General features: G+C 38.9%; 1 protein-coding gene and 1 long non-coding RNA gene across 8 annotated transcripts in view; one reads left to right on the forward strand and one right to left on the reverse strand.

Annotated features, from left to right (window-relative positions):
* The window catches only part of ANKRD28 (ankyrin repeat domain 28), a 176270-nt gene extending 155307 nt beyond the window's left edge, over window positions 1-20963 (forward strand). For 6 of the 7 annotated variants that reach the window (XM_082459231.1, XM_082459232.1, XM_082459233.1 and 3 more), the window contains 11 exons: window positions 1567-1768; window positions 3541-3628; window positions 3862-3979; window positions 4901-5120; window positions 9997-10084; window positions 10174-10257; window positions 10817-10962; window positions 11596-11678; window positions 12122-12204; window positions 13191-13282; window positions 17650-20963. In XM_082459231.1, the coding sequence (XP_082315357.1) occupies window positions 1567-1768; window positions 3541-3628; window positions 3862-3979; window positions 4901-5120; window positions 9997-10084; window positions 10174-10257; window positions 10817-10962; window positions 11596-11678; window positions 12122-12204; window positions 13191-13282; window positions 17650-17936 (1491 nt within the window). In that variant the 3' untranslated portion in view covers window positions 17937-20963. The remainder of the gene's footprint in view (window positions 1-1566; window positions 1769-3540; window positions 3629-3861; window positions 3980-4900; window positions 5121-9996; window positions 10085-10173; window positions 10258-10816; window positions 10963-11595; window positions 11679-12121; window positions 12205-13190; window positions 13283-17649) is intronic. The other variant, XM_082459234.1, reaches the window with a different exon arrangement.
* Window positions 1-22338, reverse strand: part of LOC309659527 — a 381336-nt gene that overhangs the window by 153675 nt on the left and 205323 nt on the right. The window lies entirely within an intron of this gene.

Consider the following 22338-nt stretch of genomic DNA (forward strand, 5'->3'; position numbering starts at 1 on the left):
AGCTGAAATGGAAACAATTTTGTGATTTCATAATTAGGCTCAATGAAATGTGGTTATACCACCACTCTTGCATTTTGTATCCATCCCTAGGAGGTTTTTCAGAAATTACTGAAGTGATTTTTCTCCTTCCAAACTCTCCCAATCCAGGATGACTTGATGCAGTAAAAACGCGCTGGCTTGAGGACTCAAGAGACTGGCCTTGGTCCTGCCTTCGCACATACTAGGCCTCTAAGCCTCTTGTCCCAGTCCAGTCAGAGCCATCGTGCGGGGAAGCTTACCCTGTGGCAGATTACCCTGGCTCTAGCCGTCCTTATTTTCCCTCTGCTTCTTTTTATACCACCTTCTGCATATACTGTGCTTCTCACAGTTCATTTTTAATAGCATAATTTTGTTGACCTGGTATTGAGGAACAAGGTTAGATGTGCTCCTCAGACAGTAGAGCTCAGAGATCTCTAGTCACTTTAACTTTGAGGGAGTCAGAAACATCAAGAGGTCAGTAAGGCCCAGAGCAGCTTCACCTCCTGCTGGTACTTTCTGACATTTCCCACAAGAAGTGGCTTTACAGCCCTTTGGTACATTGCGGGCCCCTCTTTCTAGCTAAGTATCTCTTTTTAGAAGCAGGTGACATTTAGCACAAATATGGTAGAATTTTATATTTTTCAATTCCCTAATGAGAAGTTCACATGTGATCATTTACAGTTTGCCTATATGTGCTAAGCTGCAGGTCTGAACGGTATCAGAAAATGACTTGTCCCTTAGCTAAAAGGGGTGGCATGAGTGAACCAGAGGAGACATTCCTTCCCCATCAGAACTGTGTCGTTATTGCCTTATGTCCTGCTCAGCATCTAGTCCAATAAGAGTAATAGATGTTCAGTTGACATGTTGGTTTTTGAAATGAATTCTCTGGAAAGCAGACTGTGTAAAGAAGGGGATTTCAGTCGGTCGGGTTTCAGACAAATTTCTCAATCTTCTTGCTCTGCTGTACTGCTAGGACAGTGCATAGCACGTGGTAGTTTTTCAAGCAGGGCTCAGTCTAAATATTTTTGAAAAGAAATGTTTATTTTTGAGATAGCACGTTACGGGATGGAGTAGTCATTTTAATTTGAGAAGTCAGAAGGCTCAAGTACTAGCTGAACTTCAGTTGCAACTGTCTCTGTGATTTAAGCGTAGTAACATTTTCTCGGGGAGTGAAGGGGGGCACTGAACTGTGACGAAGAACACGGGCTTTGGGATCGTAGACTTAGAATGAAAGCTTTCATTGAACCCATGTCACACATCATTGAATGTCTGCCATGAACCAGACATTGTATACTCGTGAAAAGATCACCTGTCATTTCAACTTTTATTATTTGTGGAATACCCATTCCCTAACACTGTAGCCTACTAATTGATTATTAGAAAAATTTGTAGGTAACTTTCTGAATTATCAATACAGAAGTTTTAGATTACCTCAAATATAATGATGTGAAGACAAGTTTGCTTACTACTCCCTTTATGTTTTCTAGGGTTTCTAAGAAGTCAGTCTAAATATGTATTTTTTTAATTTATATTTTTATTTATTCCCAGGCCTATCATGGTCACCATCAAGCACTAGAAGTGTTAGTACAGTCTCTGTTAGATCTTGATGTGAGAAACAGTAGTGGAAGAACGCCCTTGGACCTTGCAGCATTTAAGGGCCATGTAGAATGTGTGGATGTTCTCATTAATCAGGGAGCCTCAATCTTAGTCAAAGATTACATTTTGAAGAGAACACCTATACATGCAGCAGGTATGTCAAAGACTATGAATGATTTTATTTACCACTTTCCATCTAATGCTCTTCTTTTTCAATTTCTTGTATATTATACTCCTGGTAATTGTTTTAACAATTTTGACTTTAACAATTGTAATGATTCTACTCTCAGGGAAAAGCCAACAGCAAGATTATAATCACTTTAAAAAAATATCTACCTTAGAAATTGGATTTATATAATAGTCTAACTTCTGAAGTACTTTATCAACAACAACAAAATAACAATTTCTTTTTAACTGCTTTTTGATGGAAATTATTTTGGATTGGTATGTGCTTTCATTTAACAACTGATAAACATTTTACTTACTGTACCAGGGTACTGCATTAAACATTTAATCAGACAGGAATACAGAGTGCCTGCTATGCGAGAACTACTCCATGGAGTGTTTTGTGATGTTGTAGAAAATGCAAAACTACATAACAATGCCACTGTGATGACTCAGTACCCGCTGTGTCACTAGCAAATGCAGATTCACAACTCTCTACAGGAATTACTACAAGGCAGTATTAATTTTAAATAATGAATTCAAGACTGGTATATGTGAAGAAATCCTAGCCAAGTATTTGTCTCATCCCCAGTAGGCCATCTTCGTATGATTAGATCCATTTCACTTAGTCTGTTTTTATAGGGTGATCCTTAAAGTGGATCCATTTGAATGTAGGTCTGGGACTTTGCTTCTGGTCATTTGGAAAACTTGCATTTTAGAAGACTATAGGTAACACCCACTGTCGCTCCAGAGCAGCCTTTCAGAAACTATCAGATAATCAAGCAGGGCTCAAAGACAAAAATTTTAATAATGGATTAAAAGTCCTAATAAGGATATGTATATAAACTGCTATATGGTAAAAATAAGAAGTCAAAATGCTATCATTTTCTGTTACCTTATTCTGAAAAAGAGTGAAGTTGTATATTATTCTGCAACTTGAAAAATTATATTGTAAGCACATTATTTGCAGAGCTAATTTAAAGCTTTCATGGAGTGTTTGCACTCTTAATAGATAAATATTGAACCAAGACACTAGTAAGTCCCTCAGAAGTGGCTAACCAATGCCATATAATTCATAAGTCCTACCCACTGAAAGAGTTACAGGTTACTGTTAGCACCCACCTCTTCAATAAATGCAAGCCTTGGTTAGAACCAAGATGCCTTTCAAATGTGGAGACCTGCTGGGGAGCATCTTACTCTTAAATCATGGAAGGACATTGGTTCTGGATGTGAGCCAGTCCTTTCCCACAGGGATCTTATGCCTGTTGCTTTGGGTGTTGAGCTTAGACGATACGAACACTCATCAGTAGCTGCTGTGTACTGAGTATCCGTGAATCCAGTTTAAGAAAAAAAATGATGGGCCAAACAGAATTTCCTTGAAGCATCCCCAAGGATCACATCTAAAATCAGGAAAGAAGGAGGACTTTCACTATCAGGAATAAAAATATTTCCCAGGTGTCCTCCAGGCTTCTTAACATCTCAGTGGGCAGAACTTGAAACCAGTCATTGGCAAAGGAGAATGGGGTTGATGTGATTGACTTGTCTGATCATGATTTCATCCCTTGGCTGGAGGCAGGCTGCCCTTCCTGACCACATTGGCACCACCAGAGAGCTAAATAAAATGAGCATTTTCTTTCTTGCCTGTTAAATTCAATGAATATTCCAAAATTATATCTAGCAAATGTGGTTTAAGATGGACATTTTCTATTTTATCATTTTATAGATATATAATTGCTGAAATTTTTGAATATCACTTTACAGCAACAAATGGTCATTCGGAATGCTTACGGCTACTAATAGGAAATGCAGAACCACAGAATGCAGTAGATATTCAAGATGGAAATGGACAGTAAGTTTTAATAATTTTTAAAATTAGTTTTAGGATGTTTGTTCATCTTCATACCTTTGCCCCCCTATTTTAGTAAGTCTGTCATAGTGTGTAACTGAGTAACATCAAATACAGTTTTTTAAGTATACTTTAAAGTTGCATCACAGAAAGACATGTTTAGAAGGCAGGCCAACACAGTGTACTTTCATGGATGAAGTCTTGGTGGTGACGGAGCTGCTCCTGTTGTTGCCCAGGACTCCGCTGATGCTGTCTGTGCTCAACGGGCACACGGACTGTGTCTACTCCCTGCTGAACAAAGGAGCAAACGTAGATGCCAAAGATAAATGGGGAAGGACGGCACTGCACAGAGGGGTAAGCAGAAGTGTTCTCGCTTCCTTTCTGAAAGTTTTTATGACCTAATTTTACCTAAAACTGAACTAGGCTGTGTTTATATTTTTCTTCATTTAATTTTTACCAAATAATCTTTACTGTTTCTTTCACTATCTTAGTTTTTGAACTCTAATTTTTAACAACCACAAAACACAACTTAATCCAGAGAAGAATAATGTTGGAACAGAATTTTAAAATCTTAGCGGGCTTCCCTGGTGGCGCAGTGGTTGGGAATTGCCTGCCAGTGTGGGGGGCACAGGTTTGAGCCCTGGTCTGGGAGGATCCCACGTGCCGCAGAGCAGCTAAGCCCGTGCGCCACAACTGCTGAGCCTGCGCTCTAGAGCCCACGAGCTACAACTACTGAGCCTGTGTGCCGCGGCTGCTGGGGCCTGGGCGCCTGGGGCCTGTGCTCCGCAGTGAGAAGCCCGCGCACCGCAGCGAGGAGTGGCCCCCACTCACCGTGGCTGGAGGGAGCCTGCGCGCAGCGACGAGGACCCAGCACAGCCAAAAATTAATTAATTAATTAATTTAAAAAAAAAAAGAATTTTAAAACCCTAAAGCCTTGAGTAGAATTGATGTCAGTTTTACTTTTTTCCATTATCACAACTGTTTTCTTACACATTTTTGTCTTAATTTTTTCACCTTTGAAATATTTTTTTTGTTGAACTAGAAGTCCCATTATTCCTGTTTTTCATATTTACTTTTATTTTGACAAAGTCACTGCTTTAACTAAATTTTTAAGCCACTTTCAGTAAAAATACTGGGTTACTCAAAATATGATAAATGCTTTGATTGGTGGGAGGACATGGGGAATATGGACTTTAAAATTCATAATTTAGCTATAATTGGCATGGAGTGCCCAACATAGTGTATTCAGCTACATGCAAATAATTTTTCTTTCAGGCAGTCACAGGCCATGAAGAGTGTGTAGATGCATTGCTTCAACATGGTGCTAAGTGCTTATTACGAGATAGCAGGGGCCGGACACCAATACACTTGGCAGCTGCCTGTGGACACATTGGTGTTCTCGGAGCTCTTCTGCAGTCAGCAGCATCTATGGATGCAAATCCAGCCATGGCGGACAATCATGGATACACGGCACTTCACTGGGCTTGCTACAACGGTTAAGTACACAGACACAGACCCACGTTACCTACCCATTATGTACCACAGAGAGACAACTAACTAACACATTCTGACTTTCATGAGAATGATATATTATGAATAACCTACCACGTAGCTATAGCTTACTCCAGTGCCTTGTCGTGCTAAAGCCAAGATGCTGGTTTTCAGAGATGTTTTGAGATAAGCAGTCACTAAGTTTAAAAGTTTTTTAGACCTTTGCTTCAATAAGTATTTTGCATTTTTAAGATAGTTTTGTAATATTAATTACTTTTATAACATTATTATTAATAATATTATTTGTTATTAATATTAATATACTTTTATAATATTATTTCCAATGTCTTTTATATAGTTATGTTTGTATTTTTATTATATTTTGATTTCTAAATATACTTGTTATTAGGGAAAAAATGACAGGTAAGAGAAACAATGAAAATGTATCATATTCTAGGCTGAAATCTGTGTATGTTTTCTGAGCACGTTGCAAGTTAAGATCTTTATATCAACAGTAACATGTATGTTCAACATTTTAAGGGAATAAAATCCTAGTAGAATAAATCACGGAAGTAGAAACTAGAAACTTGGACACTTTTGTGGTTAAGTGAACTTGGCTGCATGATTATAACAGACTTACTTTTAGCCTCCTGGAGACTAACCGTCACAGTTAGTCCTTTTACAGGTAGACTCATTAAAGGTCAATCAGAGAAGTATAAAGCTATTTTTAAAGGATAGATATGAAAAATGGGATTTCGCTTTTGAAATGTCACTAAAATAATGTAAGTAGCAGAGCATGTTGAGATTTGATCATCTTAGAAAACATCTGGGTACGTTATATGCAGTGTAAAACATCAGTCCTACCTAAGTGTATGCTTAGGGTTTTATCAGGGATGTGAGGGGTTTTTTATTTGTTTTGAATTTCAGTGTAGCATTCAGGTTATTGTTAGTTGTAATAGCATATCTACAAAACTAGTTGACAGTTCTAACAACTTTCCCTCAAAATGTACAGAAAATAGAAATTGCCTCTTTATATAATATCCACTTGCTTAAAAAAATAAGCATAGTGGCTGTTATAAAATTCAGCTGACTGCCTTGCCAGAGAGGAGGTTTCTATCTTTCTGTAATACCCGGTTTTATGTGGTTCATTTACTGGGAGCCATTTTGACAAATAATGGTTGAGTTGTGGTAAAAGAGGAGAAATCTGAATCTTGCAAAATTATAGTTTAATTAAACATTTTCATAAGCATTTTCTAGATACAGTATTTTGATTTTCATATTAATTCTTGTATCAGAATTGAGAGCTCTATTCTTTTGTTCTGAGACAGCTTTGATCTCTTCTTGAGGATTGACCTGTGGCTACATTTGGTCATTTTGCAACTCTGAGTACTGATGGTGCCATAGAAAACTTGAATAGTTAAATATATTGCTAATTCAAAAGCTTGGTTTAGTCAGTTTCATATTTTACTACCTCAGATCCTTAGCCAGAATAGTTTTGAAAACGATAAAACCTTTGGATTTCAACTCTTCTTCCTTTTTCAGCTCACTAAAGTTGGTATTTAATGAATATAGCAAAAGTTGTCCAAGGTAAATCCTAAGTCAAAGAAGATACTATATTTTGCCATTGAAATTGGTTTGTCTTTATAATGTAACTTGACATCTTACAAGTATAAGGAAAACCAAATAGTAGGAAAACATCCACAGATAAAACTATTTTGAAACAGACTTTTATTGGTTCTTTTTTTTTTTTTTTTTTTTAACGTCAGTGAGAATTAACCATTGGAAAAATCACACAGTAAGGTATTTTTCCTCAGGTAGAACATTTAGTTGTAAAAATACTGCTGTAACTATCCTTTGGAGAGTTGCTATTTATTATAACATTCCTACCACGTCTTTCCGGCGAACACGGTTTTCCTAAAGTGAGTTTCTTACTCCATCACTGCTGAATTTAGATTCTCTGAGCACGTTGTGTACAAGACACAAAATTTTGCACAAACTACGTGCCTGGTTGCCATTTAAAGATCATAACAGATGTGTCTAATTTCCAGACTGTAGCAAAATTGGTGATGATTCTGAATTGAGCTGGAAGGAATTAGATGTGTGTTGGCTATATGTACAGAGACTGTACAGGCAGTGTAAAATTAATACCATATTTACAGCCAAAAGCCTATTTTATAATTTGGCATTCTGAGAGTAGAATATGTAAAATAGTTTTACTTTGACTAGTAATTATTGTATGGCTAAAAAAAAAATTGGAAGCACTCCAACAGGATAGAAAAGAACCTTTCTCTCAAAATTAAAATGGGATGATGGCAAAGCTTTAGAAGAGAACTGGTTATACATACCCAACTTTAAAGTCAGATTTTCAGTTTATGGAGTCATTCAATCACAGAACTAAGAATACTTCCATGATCTCATGTGTTCCTTTTAAAAATGTATCAATTTTTACGAAGCTATAAGCATCTTCAGAATATCCCTCTAAAACATGAAGAGACCAGTTTTATCCTGTATACTTTTATAAACCAGGACACAAAGTGAAGAATTTTTCAGCTTGACATGACCCCAGTAATGACTGCTGAATCCAGAGCCCCGGGACTCCCTTTTGCCATCCACAATCTACGCAGACAGTGATTCTCACATCTTTCAGTCTCAGGACCTGTGGCTTATAGCTGTTAGTATTTAGTATTTACTGTATTGGAAATTAGGACTGAGAAATTTAAGGATATTTATTAATTTATTTTAAAATAATAATAAATCCATTACATGTTAATATGAATAGCATTTTTATGAAAAACAACTATTTTTCAAAAAAATATTAATAGAGTGGCACATTTCTTTGATGGCTCGTTAAAGAATAGTTTGCAGTATCACCTTGCAGCTCCCCAGACCACACCTTGAGAACTGCTCTCCCGGGAAAATAGGAGACTCTCAAATCAATACTGGACAACTTTCCTTGGTTACTTCTTGGCCATGAGTTAACATTTGGAGAGGGAGAATTGAAGCAGGGTTTCCCACCCTCAGCACTGTTGACCTTTGAGGCCACATAATCCTTCGTTGTGAGTGACTGTCGTGTGCATGCAAGAGGTTTAACAGCAGCCCCGGCTTCTACCCACTAGATGCCACAGCACTTCCCTACCCCATCCCCAGCTGTGATAAGCAAAAATGTTTCTAGACATGGCCAAATGTCCCCTGAGGGCTAAAATTGCTCCAGTTGAGAATCACTGGATGAAAGAACTGACATGATGGAACATAACCATAGGTTTTCTAAAACATGCTTTCTTTTCCTGGTAAAAACAATTATAGGATGAAGATTAAGATGAACTATTGTTTGAGAATGTTAGAGTAATTAAAAAAGAAAAGAAATAGAGCATCACTTTGTTAGCCAGATGTTAAGCCATAGAAGTAAAGAGGCTGTTTAAGAATCTAATTTATTCCTAATGCACATCCCAAATGACTAACGAAATAAAAGAAGCAACATTTCATTTTCTGCCATTAATACAGCAGTGGGGGTACTTTTACTAAAACCCTGGCTTTGAAAATTGGATTAAGAAAATCTGAGGTTTGGGTTTTCCCCTGTTTTCAAAGTTGCTATTAAAAACTGTGGGCCTGACACCTATTAGTAATCAATATACTTGACCTTTAACCCAGCAAGATCATTTCTAGAAAATTGTTCCTAGAAATAAATACAAAGAAACACTTTTTAAGTACTGGAACATTTACAACATTGTTGATAATATCACAAAGAAAAAGTAGCAATCACCTCGAAACTGATAATTAGAGATTAAATCCTTTATGATACATTCTGATACTGTGAAGTTCTTGCAAACATTCAACAATAGGATGTCTGTATATGCTACTGTGGGAAGATATATAGTTTTTAAAGTAAAAAACAAGTTGCAGAACAGAACATCCCAATTGTGTAAAAATTTTTTAAAAAGGAAGTATGTGTTTATGTGCATGCAGTTGTATATGCCTAAAAATTTTCTGGAACTGTAAGGTAATAATGGTCACTAGTGGTCACTAGAGAGTGGAACTGGGGAATGGGGTGGGGACAGGGACATGTACTTTTTTCCCTCTGAACACTTCGATAGAATTTGAGATTTTACCATTAACTCCTTAGTAGAGCCAGAAAATATTCAAATTGTGAAGTTAATTATGCTGTATAAACATATATTATTTTGAAAGTTATACTATGCCATATAAATAGGACATTTTAAAAAATAATTCCCAAATAACTCTAACTGGTCACCATAGAAAGGAATAATGAAACTAGTTTTTTTTCCCTACAAAGTAAACATTTGTCATGTCAATAATAAACTGATATTGGACTTCCCTGGTGGCGCAGTGGTTAAGAATCCACCTGCCAGTGCAGGGGACACGGGTTCAAGCCCTGGTCCGGGAAGACCCCACATACCATGGAGCAGCTAAGCCCATGTGCCACAACTACTGAGCCCACGCACCGCAACTACTGAAGCCCGCGAGCCTAGAGCCCGTGCTCCGCAACAAGAGAAGCCACCGCAATGAGAAGCCCGTGCACCAACCACAATGAAGAGTAGCCACCGCTCGCCACAACTAGAGAAAGCCCATGCGCAGCAACAAAGACCCAACACAGCTAAAACACACACACACACACACACACACACACACACACAAATAATAATAATAAACTGATATTAAATTATCGTAAGAAGCTACTGTACTTTAGGTCCTGAGGTTGTACATTGAATTCCAAAGTGCCTAAAAATGTGATGTTTAATGGGTTCAGGGAACTGATTACTTGTAATCCATGTAAAGTCTTATCTGTAGGGATATGTTGGTGTGTATGGGCACGTCACTATCTTTTTTGGATTTTAATATCTGATCCTCATTTACTTATTTAGGTCACGAGACATGTGTAGAACTCCTTTTAGAACAGGATGTTTTCCAGAAAACGGAAGGAAATGCTTTCAGTCCATTGCATTGTGCTGTGTAAGTAAAGGCAGAATGAATCGGATTTGATTTGAGTGTTTGAGAAATACACCATGGCTGTGAGAGTGATCACCTTGTTACCTTCACAGGATAAATGACAACGAAGGTGCTGCTGAGATGTTAATTGACACGTTAGGCGCCAGCAGCGTGAACGCCACAGATTCAAAAGGAAGGTAGGAAGTCAACCATGTAGGAAATTTTAACTACTAGATTAGTGTGGAAGAATTTAAAGAGACCCCATTATTAACTAAAAGTTGATTTTATATTTACAAGTATAAATTGTTCCAAAACCTTAATTACGTTCTCATTGTAAAAGGCTTTTCTACCATGACTTTTAGCCAGTCTTCCTGGCTAAATGATTTCCCTTTTTTAAAAAGATGTGTGTTTGTTACCCAAAGACTCTTTTTAGTAAAGTTAACAGATTTCTAAATAGGAAGAGTCCAGCGTTTGTAATAGATGGCAGTATTTGGGTCAGGATTTATTTCTTTCAGAATTTCCTTTAATGATGTAATTTTTTTTGGCAATTTCATAATTTATCTTATACTAGTTTAATTAAGGGACTTCTATATTATCAGAAATACAAATTTTTGTGGCAGGAGTTAAGTAAGCTTCCCCCATTAAGCCTATTTGTATCCAAGCAATGCCTAGTATGTAAACCCTTGAAAATTGCTTTCATAAATTGAGTATACAGTGCACAGATTTAGTCCAGTCTTCCCATTTCTCTGTGTGCAGAACTCCTCTCCACGCGGCCGCCTTCACAGACCATGTAGAGTGTTTGCAGCTGCTACTCAGCCATAATGCTCATGTCAACTCTGTGGACTCCTCTGGGAAAACACCTCTCATGATGGCTGCAGAAAACGGACAGACAAATACAGTTGGTAAAGAAACTGCTTAAGGCTTTTATTACTCTAAGTGTGGATATTGCTTATGTATAATGTAGCTCCCATCTGACTCTAGTTCACTGAATTTTGCATTAGTTATCTCACCGCTCCTGAGATTTAAAACCTTTTACTTGCTTACACCCACGTTTTCATTAGGCCCACAGTATTTCCATTTGCCCTTACTGATTGAATAGTGACGTTACCAGGCAGTGTTAGGATAGTAGTTAAGAACCCTGGCTCTGGAGTCAGATCGAATGTGGTCCTAGATTGCCAACTAAGCAACCTCATGCCTCAATTTTTTCATCTATAAAGTGAGAAAAATAACAGTATCTACTTTGTAAGGTTGTTTTGAGGGGTAAATAAGTTACTGTAAATCCAGAGCACTTAAAACAGTCTTTGAAATTTAGTAAAACCTCACAAAAGGAATGGTAGTTGCTGTTGTTCTTGTCTGTTACTTATACAACAGTATAACAATATGGTATAGACCTTTATATTACAGTGTGTTTTTTGCACTTAAGTTTTTGCTGGAGGGATATTTTTCCTTTCTGTCTTCATTTCTCTACAGTGAGTTATTAGTAATCTGAGGTGTATGTTCATAAACAAAAGAGTTGATAAAATTTTTCCTCGCAGAGATGCTGGTTAGCAGTGCTAGTGCAGATCTGACTTTACAAGATAACAGTAAAAACACCGCCCTCCATTTGGCTTGCAGCAAGGTAGGTACACATCCTAAGGATATATTTTCATTGTTAATATCAACAGTGGCATTTAAAGTTTTTCCACTTAACTAAAATGAACAGAGCTAGGGACCAAACCTCTCTAATAATCACTGACATCAGATTTCTTGGGAAAAAATACTGATGTGTTAAGCACCGTGGTATATGAAAGTTTCCAGTAAGCCAAGTAAGTTTTGGACCACAAGCCTAAACGTAATGATTGTCTTTCTCTAATCTCTCTGATCTTAAATATTCCTGTCCTCTTCTGTAACCCCATTACACCAACACATGTTCGGGCAAATATTTAAGGCATTAGGCAAGAAAATGCATGGCATATATACGGTGATGTATATGTTACATGGACTAGGGTTGGGGTGTATTGAGTGTATAAATTCATCTTTAATGGTGCTGAAGTTTTTAAGAGTTATTTGCCATAATTTTAGGGTCATGAAACTAGTGCCTTGTTAATACTGGAAAAGATAACAGATAGAAACCTCATCAATGCAACCAATGCAGCTTTGCAAACGTGAGTACTTTCAGTGTCTAGTGTAAACCTTGTGACCTATAATTATAAAAATGATTAATGGGGTTCTTTTTTAACATGGGACCATTGGAATCAGTCTGTCACAGAAGCAGTTAAAAAATAAGGAACAGTTCTTATAAGTGACAAACTCATTTCTAAAATCATCATAATTAAAAGGCATATTACTAAAAAAGCTTTTGAATTGAAATGTGTTGTTTCTCAATCCAATTTTGTGGAGGAAAGTAATACCGTTCTGTGTGTTTTATGGCAACCAACTGGAATAATACATTATTTGACACTAGCAGTAAATGAGGCAAAAAGTTTTATACATGTCTGTAAGCTAGAGAGATTTCAGAAATAATCAGGTTCTAATTGTGAACCGCCAGCCTCCAGGTGACTCCTTAAATCCTGGATCAGTGTCTCCCATTGTCCTCTCTCCATTTTCATTTGCTATTCTACTTTGAGACTTAGTAAAGAGAAAAACCTTATAATACTGGTTCCCATTCATGTATCAGTCAGATCCCTTAAGGGTCCAAAAATGAGTCATGGAACCTGTAAACTGTTTTCAGAGCCTGTTGGAATTTGTGCTGTTGCAATTTACAGTTTTTATTGTATATTCTATTATACATGTTTGCCAACCACATTTCTTAAAACAACAACTTAAGAAGGCAGTTTAGTTAGTAAAATCTCTTCAAACATTGAGTCTTGAAGGAAACTCACAAAAGGGTTTGGTGAAGGTGGAAACCTGTTGATGGGCCCAGTGCTGAGCTCAGCTGCATGACGGGGCCTGACAGTGCACTGCACGCTGGCTCTGCCGTGCCCCGCTCCCATCTTCATCGCTGTCAGGACCACGGGCCTCCAGTTTGCATCTCTAGATCTGCACAGCCAAGCAAAAATGGTCTTCAACAACCAGGATAGAGAGAGTGAACGAGCACACACACGCATGGGCGTGCACACATGTACGTGTACACATATTTTTTTCCCTCCAGACCTCTGCATGTTGCTGCCCGAAATGGGCTAACAATGGTGGTTCAAGAACTTTTGGGGAAAGGAGCAAGTGTGCTTGCAGTAGATGAAAATGGTAAGTAGCTTCTGTGTTCTCTTTCCTTAACCTGTTAGAAGCTTTCATCTTCTGATGATCCATGTTTGAAGTAAAGTAGACTTGGATATTTTTTATTGGTCAAAGAGAAGAGCTGAAGTTAATACTGACTAGGACTTATACTTTGTGGCAAAGGGAATAAGGGCAAGAGAAGCAGGAAAAGCCCATCTAACAGGTGAACTTCTGAGCTTCATGTATTTATTAAATCAGAGTTAGGGTTTACTAACTTTGGTTTAGTGATACCGCCTTTGTTTATCTTAGTATTCAAAGAATTTGTTCTGTCAACAAATATTTATCAAGGCCCTTACTTAAATGCCAGGTTTTGTCTAAAGCTAATCTTCCCACTTATGCACTCTTTTGCATACTTGAGACTGCCACTTTAGCAATTCTTTGCTTTTGTGTCCTGTAATAATGACTTTTTTGTAGGAATCTTTCTAGATTATTCCCATCAGCATAGGAACATTATTTCTCTCATCTTAAAAAATCTTTCATTACTCCCACTGCTCCTACCAGCTGTTGCCATATTTCTCTGTTCCCCTTTGCAACACAGTTACTCAAAAGTTGGCTCTCCCTCTGTCTCCACGTCTCCTTTTTGTTGCTCTCGTGAATCCCCCTGGTCAGGCTTTTACCCCCATCGCGCTACAGAACGGTTCTCAGCAAGGTCACCAGTGACCACTGCAATACTAGGAGTCACCTCTCCTTTCACTTGACACATCAGAATTTGACACAACTGATTATTTCTTCTTTAAAAATAAGAAAAGGCTTTTAATGTGGAATTGAAAACATATGTGAATAAGGGATGTGAAGGTTGCAGTTTACCATAGCTAGTGTCCACTATTCCCCCCAAAATCCATTGTGCTGCACACTGTTCCTGGGATCAGTAGGTACAGATCACTTCAGGGCAGGATAAGAGGGAGAGTCAGAGAGAATACATATGATTTGATTATAATATCCTTCTTTAGGATATTCTTTTTTTCTGTTAATTTATTTTATTTTATTCATTTTATTTTTGGCTGCATTGGGTCTTTGTTGCTGTGCGTGGGCTTTCTCTAGTTGCGGCGAGCAAGGGCTACTCTTCGTTGTGGTGTGTGGGCTTCTCATTGCGGTGGCGTCTCTTGTTGAGGAGCGCGGGCTCTAGAGCGCACGCTCTGTAGTTGTGGCGCACGGGCTTAGTTGCTCCGCAGCATGTGGGATCTTCCCAGACCACGGCTTGAACCCATGTCCCCTGCATTGGCAGGCGGATTCTTACCACTGCACCACCAGGGAGGTCCCTAGGACATTCTTCATTCACAAATGCCTGGTTCCTTGAATTGATAACCAGGTGAGGATTTGTAACTCACTACTTTGTTGGTTAGATTTAAATAACCAGATTTACTGGAACTGAAAAATTTTTGTTTATTTTTTATTTTACTCATTTCTTATTGAGGTATAACTGACATACAGTATTATATTAGTTTCAGGTGTATCCCTTTTTTTGGATAAACTTTCTTTACTTGGCTTTTAGGACTCCACATTTTCTTAGTTTTCCTCCTACAGTACTAGTTACAATTTCTTGCGCTATCCCCAGCTTGTTAGTATTGGAGGGCTCTCGGACTCAGTACTGAGTTCTTTTTGCTTTCCCTACCTACATTCACTCCCTGGGTGACCTCATCCAGTCCTTTGGTTCTAAACACTACCTCTGTGCTGAGAATTCCTAAATTTCTGTCTCCAGCTGCCTAATTGACAGTGGATGTCTAATGCACACGTCCAGAACTGAACTGATAGGCCTTTCTCTCCCCCTCTGCCGAGCCTGCTCTGCCCACAGCCATCCTTGGCTCAGCTGGTGACCGTTCCCATCCTTACAGTTGCTCCTCGACCCCTCTCACACCCAGGGCACAATCCACCAGCATGTACTACTGACCCACCTCCAAAGTATATTCAAATTATGCCCACTTTTTTCCCTCATCTACCACCCTGGCCAGGATCCTTTTAAAATACATGGGAAGATGCTTCCCTCTGAATCTCAGTTTACTGATAATCCTTAAATGATCTCCAAGGCCCTACTAGGTCGTCCCGCTCCCCATTACCTCTCCCACCTCATCTCCTACTCTTCCTCCGTCGCCGGCTCCTCACACCAGGGATGTACATGCATTGTCATGTTTGTTCTGGCTGCTTGCTTCCTCTGCTTGGAACACTCTGCCCCCAGCAATCTCTGACTAAACCCTTCACCTGTTTCTAGTCTTAACTCAAATGTCATCTCTTCAATGAATCCCATCCTGACTACCCTTTTTATACTGCAGCCTGCTGCACACCCCGCCATAGCATTTTCAGTTCTTGTTTAACCTGCTCTACTCCTTCCACATTCTTTTTTCCATAGAGTTTATCTTCTAACATATGAGGGCAGGAGTCTTTGTCAGCTGCACTCACAGATCTACTCTAAGCAGTTAGAAGAGCGCCCGGCCATGTGGGGCTCAGTGGGTATGTGTTAGGTGATGTTGTGCCGAGAACTGTGCTAAATCCTGCAGGTACAGTGTAGAGTAAGACAGCCTGCTTCCTTGAATGGCAGTGCATATAAACAGGCTGTCACAAGGCCCTTGACGCAGTTCAGTTAGAATAACCCTAGAATGCCATGAGAGATATCGGGGAAGGCATCCCGCAAAAGTGCGTTCTGAGCCAAAATCCAAAGGACAAGTAAAAAGTGGGGAGAAAACTTTTTAAGCAGAGAGCGTGATGTATTTAGAGATACAACGCAGGGCAACATGAGTACTGAGTTACGCCAGAGTCTCTTAGGTCAAGTGGCAAAGGATCTGTGTATCAGGGAGACAGCAGCTAGTCTGAAGAGGAGCAAGCCTAGACTAGGAAACAGGTTCACAGTTAGGGGTGGAAGGAGGGGGTGGGCAGAATTAAGGCAGAGACATTGGAGATGAAAGGACGTTGATGTTTCTAGAGCCCTTTTGATGGGACTCATTGGAACTCTGGGAGGGAAGAAGTCGCCTGCAGCCTGGTGTGGGGTGATGTGTGGGGGAAGTGCCATTGTTTAAGATGAGAATGTAGGAGGAAGAGCTGGGTTCAGTTAGGGACATGAGAAGAGTTCACTGGAAACTCCAAGTGGGTAACTGGATTGTGGATATATGGATCTGGAGCCCAAAGTCAGCAAGATCTAGGTTGGACATAGGGATTTGGGAATCATCAGTAAAATGTAGTCACGAAATCCATAGAAGTGAGTGGTATCACCCACTAAGATAAGTTCAGACTCTCCTAGCTATAAAAGAAACTTTCACTATCAGTAAATTACATTTCTGGAAATAGAGCAACTATAGAGATTAAAATCAGGAGCCTAAATCACTAACCTGTATAATATATTTGGTCACACTGTGAGGCTCTAAATCAATAGCCAATAGGCAATCTTTGTTGATCATTTTCAAGGTTTTATATAGCTTTTCCTTATAAAGAGATGGAAGGGATAGTATAACAGATGATAATGAAGGTCGCCTGTGACCTGATGTCTTCTGACATACTTTGCAATGTGAAATAGTAATCACGGTCCAAAGTTGGCAAGTCATAGTAAGTACCCATCTTATTTTACAATCAATTCTAACCTTCAAATTAATGATCCAGTTATAAATTGCTCCAGTAACAACAGAGGTTGATGATTAAATTAGGCTCTATGTTCTCACAATCTTCTCTCCCTACCCAACCAAGTGTTTCCTTCCTCTGTTGTATTGATACTCTGTGGTGCCTTAGGGCTAAAGTCAGTCTTCTTCTGCTAAAGAAGGGAACATATACAAAGGAAACATTTGTTTTGACTTAGGAGCTTTAAACCTGTTTAGTTTATCTGTTTTTCTTCAGTGGACTGTGACCCTAAAAGAGAAGTTAATTGATGGCCATGAGTCATTCATTGAACAAGCATCTTTTGAGCACCTACTCAGAGCCTCATTCACCAATCTGTGCACATTTAGGTTTCTCAGCATGTAAGCACTTACAGAACGACAAATTAACAGTAAGACTCTCCCACCGTTCTGAACAAAGATTGGTCAGTCTGTTTCTTTTCCCCTTATTCTAGTCTGATATTGTCTATGAATCTGGACGGATAGAGGTGAGTTGTGAGACAGTGGAGGAATCACCCGTCCTGGGCCTCAGTTTGCTCTGCTATAATGTAGTCTGTTAGGTCTCCTCCCACCCTAGGTTTCTATGACTTTCCTCTTTCTCTACTTACTGGAAAGTTCTCAGTCATTCCAGTAAAACCAATTTATTATATAAGCTAGGTAATTTAAAGTATGTGTAAAGTTGAAGGGCTTTAGGCTTATTTCCTTGTATTAGTGAAATGAGTCTTAGGATGAGTAATTTTTAAATTTTATCTTTAATTCTAGGCTATACCCCAGCTTTGGCCTGTGCTCCCAACAAGGACGTGGCTGATTGCCTCGCTCTCATTTTGGCCACCATGATGCCTGTCTCATCAAGTAGCCCTTTATCATCTCTGACATTCAATGCCATTAACCGTTATACAAACACCTCAAAAACAGTCAGCTTCGAAGCCTTGCCCATCATGAGGAATGAACCCAGCTCTTACTGCAGCTTCAACAACATCAGCGGGGAGCAGGAGTACTTATACACTGATGTGGACGAGCTCAATGACTCCGATTCCGAGACCTACTGACCGGCTGAGCCAGAGGTCCAAGGGGGGAGTTCTGGCACTGACGCTTCCAACTGTGCTTTTCAGGAAAAAGGCACTTTCTTATTCACGTACAAATTCAACCTAAGAGGAAAGATGACAGAGTGGGCGAATAGAAGAAATGTGGTAACATTAGGAAGAAGAGTTTTAAAGGCAAGTTTTGCAAAAGGAACTTCTAGAATCTTGAAATAAACTTGACCAGAGGAAAACACTTGGATGGCACATTGCTTTGTGGAATTATGTAATTTGGTTTTGCAGTGCCAAGAATTATTTGGGACACTGTGTACCCTAATCTGCTCACACAAGCAACACTATCGTGGAAGAAGAGATAAGGACATTAGATTTCAGTTTTATCAGTAAAACTACAAGTAAATTTAAGGGCAATAAAAGTTTGGTACAGTAGGCATGATGTGCACAGCAAATTGCCAAAGGACCAAATAACTCAAAGGGTTTTAATAGAATGCCACTTTGCGGAAGCTGGAGCGGGTGAAATGAGACATTATCTAAACCAAACTTTAATATTTCTGAAAATGAAGCTGAGATTTGGTTTTAAATGTTGATTTTTTTTTTTTAAGAAAACATCTGAAAGCCTTCTAATACTGTATTAAACCGTGAGAGAAAGCAGATGTATTTTTACATTTTTTTTTCTTTTACATAAAAATTTTAAAATTCCAACTTTTATAATATTAGAATTGAAAACCAGCTGATTGGGTGCAGTCAGGGTGAAAATATTTGTGATGTAGACATGAGGTAGATTGGTGTCGGGCTATTGTTGCCCAGTTTTGAATGGTTTAGGTTTAAAATTGAACTATTTTTGTTTGAAAATGTAAAGAATTTCCTAGAAGAAGGAAATTTCATGAAATCAGGAAGTAGATGATTTTCACCCTATTGCAGCCAAGTGGTCCTGGGGAGTGGAGTTTTCAACCTCACTACTTTGGATGGTACACCTTCATCGCCTGTGTCGCCCTTGTGCCTCCACAGTGGATTGGGGGATTTTCGTTGTCATTGTTTAGTGAAGAATCAAAAAGAGAAACACCCTTGTTATTCATAAGTTAACGCCATCAGGTTTCTCTCGGAAGGCATTTCTATACTGGGCAAGGTTTAAAATACTAAAGCCTTTAGGTCTTATTGACTTTTAAAGTAGGGTGTTTATAACATGCTACTGTTTAGGGAAGGAAGCAATTGCCTGCCGAATTGGAAGACTGCCTTTTAAATAACAAAAAGAGGGGGGAAAGGCTGATGTTTAGGCTTTTAAATAACAATTTATATGGGTCTGCTTTTACTGTAACTGTCACTTTCCCAGTGAAAATGATTTCACATATGTCGGGGGTCTTCCAGGTCTGGGTAGAGTTCCATAAATTTTCACAAAATGATACCCAATTTCATTTTATTCTTTTTGTATTGTGAAACTGGAAACTTTATGACATTGTAAATTATCAGCTGGTTTTTCTGAATATAAAGTGTGAAAACACAGAACAGTATTTTGATCTATTTGATAATTTTGTGGGTTTTTGAAGAATTAATGAGCATGTAAATAGAAATAGTGACTGCTTGAATACTGTATTTACTTGCACTCTTTCAGTACATCAAGATTCCTGTATATTTTAGAGTATAATAAAACACAGATGTGAGTTGTATTTAATAATGTATTTGTATCTGTGCATATTACCTAAAAATCTATAAAGTTTCTAGGGCATTGACTACTAGATTTTAAGCATTTTTTTCTAAAATATTTACAGAAATTATAAATGTAATCATCCATCTTTTCTTTATAATATAAAGAAGTCATAATGGACCCTTCCTAATTATTAGTGGTAGGAAGGTGAATATGCATTTTAAAGACAGCGGACTACATTTTCTATTGTACCTTTTGAAAAAAAGAAAAAACTCAAGAGGATTCTAAAAGTATACACATGTGTGCTTTCTCTTTCCTTTTAGGAATTCTCTTCTGAATTCCCTGAGGGAATTTTCTAGAATCTCAGAATTGAAAGAGACCTGAGGTTCATCCAGTCTAACCTTTTAGCAAATACAGGAGTCCCTTCTACAAGGGTGATCTTTCCACCTTGAATACTTCCAGTGACTCTACCTCACCAAGCAGTCCATTCAGTTGTTGAGCAGCTCTGTTAGAAAGGTCTTCCTTAGGTGGAGCTGAAGCCTCCTTCCCTCCTGGGAACTTCTGTCCTTGGGCCCTGGTCTGTCCTCCAAGAGAAGGCTGAGAACCTCGGCAGGATGACTTACGCCCTCTGCCGTGTCTTCTCTTTTGCAGGCTATTTGACTTGTCTGCTGAAGTGATTTCCAGAAGGACTCATTAGACACGCTGTTAGATTTACCGCCTCTAATGCAACCCAAGGTGTAGCTATAAAGTAACAAGCTGTTTTTAATTTATCCTCACACATACCAGAATTTAGATCTTGCATCATTTTATGTAAATGATGCCATGACTGGAAATACTGGTGAGGTGGGTCTTCCGAATCACTTGCCCACTTAGGAAAGCTATTCCATTGCTCTGTGATCCCATTTTGTGATAGTCTGTCCCCCAGCTTGATCAACCACTTCCTTTGGTCGGCACCTGGTGAGGGGAAACCCAAAGTACTGTCCAGAACAGTATCTTAATGGCACTAGTATTGTTGGGGGAAGCACGCGGACTGCTTGAATGAAGGGACACAGCGCCAGTGAGTTCCTTTATAGTTACACCTTGTATGTCAGAGGCATTCAGGCCCTGTTCTGTACTGGTTTTTATACCTGCACAGAATAGAAAAGCCTGTTCGCTTTTTTAACTTCTGCATGAAAGATGACATCTGAAGTATCTGCTATGTATTATAATACCAGCTTCTGTTGTAGAACTACTTTTAGGGCAGTGGTGGTAATAGCAAATGATCTCCTTTAATAAGACACACGACTCAAAACAGTGCCATTTAGTTCAGGATATCTGTAAGTGTAGCTGTCGATTTGGGGTTTAATTTGGCTTATATTGGACCTTTTAAATGAAATAAAGTTTTTTAATGCAATAAATCAAGTGTCTTTCATGTGCAAACTTCTTTTCCCTTAAAATATCTGATTAGTGTTCAGTTGTAACTGGTTTTTACCTTTCTTTAGAAACTTACTGAGTTTTCAATAAAGCTGTTTTACAATTTAGATGAACCTTTCTAAATGGGCTTTTCAAATACAGTTATTCAACAAATACTTACTGCTTGCCCGCTATATACTTGGGCATGGGAATGGGCAGAAAGTGAGCCTAGAAATTGGGATCTTGTCCTCTCGGAGCTCACAATTTCATCATGGAAAGGTACGTACCTAAAAGTGGAAAGTGTGAAAGTGTAATTGAGGTAGAGATGAACTGCTAACTATGGAGGGTCAGTGAACAACAAGTTCACTCTGGGAAGGGTGATCAGAACGGGCTTCTTGGAAGAGGTGGCATTTAGGCTGGACATGGAGGAACAAATATGATTTGAGCAGGTGGAGAAGGGGCAAATGATATCTTGGATGAAAAGAACAAAATCAGCAGTTCTTAAAATGGTTGGTGGAGGGGAGGTGGATGGAATAGATATCAGCACTTAGCATTCCCAAGCTAAAAAAAAGCTTATTATTATAAACATGTACAGAGATTAGCTAGAAGTGAGAGCAAGTAGATATAAATAGACGATTGGAGGAGCAGGTCAAGAAGACGTTAATAACTTTTCCAAATCATCTTATGCTGATAATAACAACAGAAGGTGCATTTACGGTGTTTGTCATGTACCAGGCAAGGTTGTAAGTACTTGAAATCCATATCTTAATCCGCACAACTGTCCTATGAGGTAGATCCTATTAATAGCACCATTTAACAGGTGAGGAATAAGGCAAAGAGGTGAAGTGACTTCTGCCTGAGCTTGTTTGGCCAGTAATTCATGAAGCCTAGATTCACATCCAGGCAGTCATTTCCACCACTGGTGCTCAATCACCTGATGACCTCTAATATGCTTTCCGGTCCTTGTTGAAATTGGCAATTTTGAAGTTGGACCATATGCTTGACTACTAAATTATGTAAGTTCCTTTCAGTTTTATTATCCTAGGTCACTAGTTTTAAAAGAAACAGAAAGGTACCGCAGCAGATGTTTATTGAACACCTGCTGTGTCCCAAGAACTGTGCTAGGCTCTGGGCACAGAGCAGTGAAGAACGGAATGTGTCCTCGTGATGGAGCCTAAGAGAATGACATCTGCTTACATTTCTGTTGCTGTTGCTGCCTCAGGTCTCGTCAAGCTAAAATACTCATCCTCACTTATGCCTTTGCAGGTTGGCTGACGGGCTCAGCCGGGTGACGCCTCAATCTGGAGTCTGGCTGGGCTTGACCGCTCATCGTGAGTTGGGCTCGATCTGCTCCATCTGTGTTCTCTGTGAACGAAGCAC

Source organism: Balaenoptera physalus, assembly GCF_965194825.1.
Source record: "Balaenoptera physalus genome assembly, chromosome: 4".
Taxonomy (NCBI): Eukaryota; Metazoa; Chordata; class Mammalia; order Artiodactyla; family Balaenopteridae; genus Balaenoptera; species Balaenoptera physalus.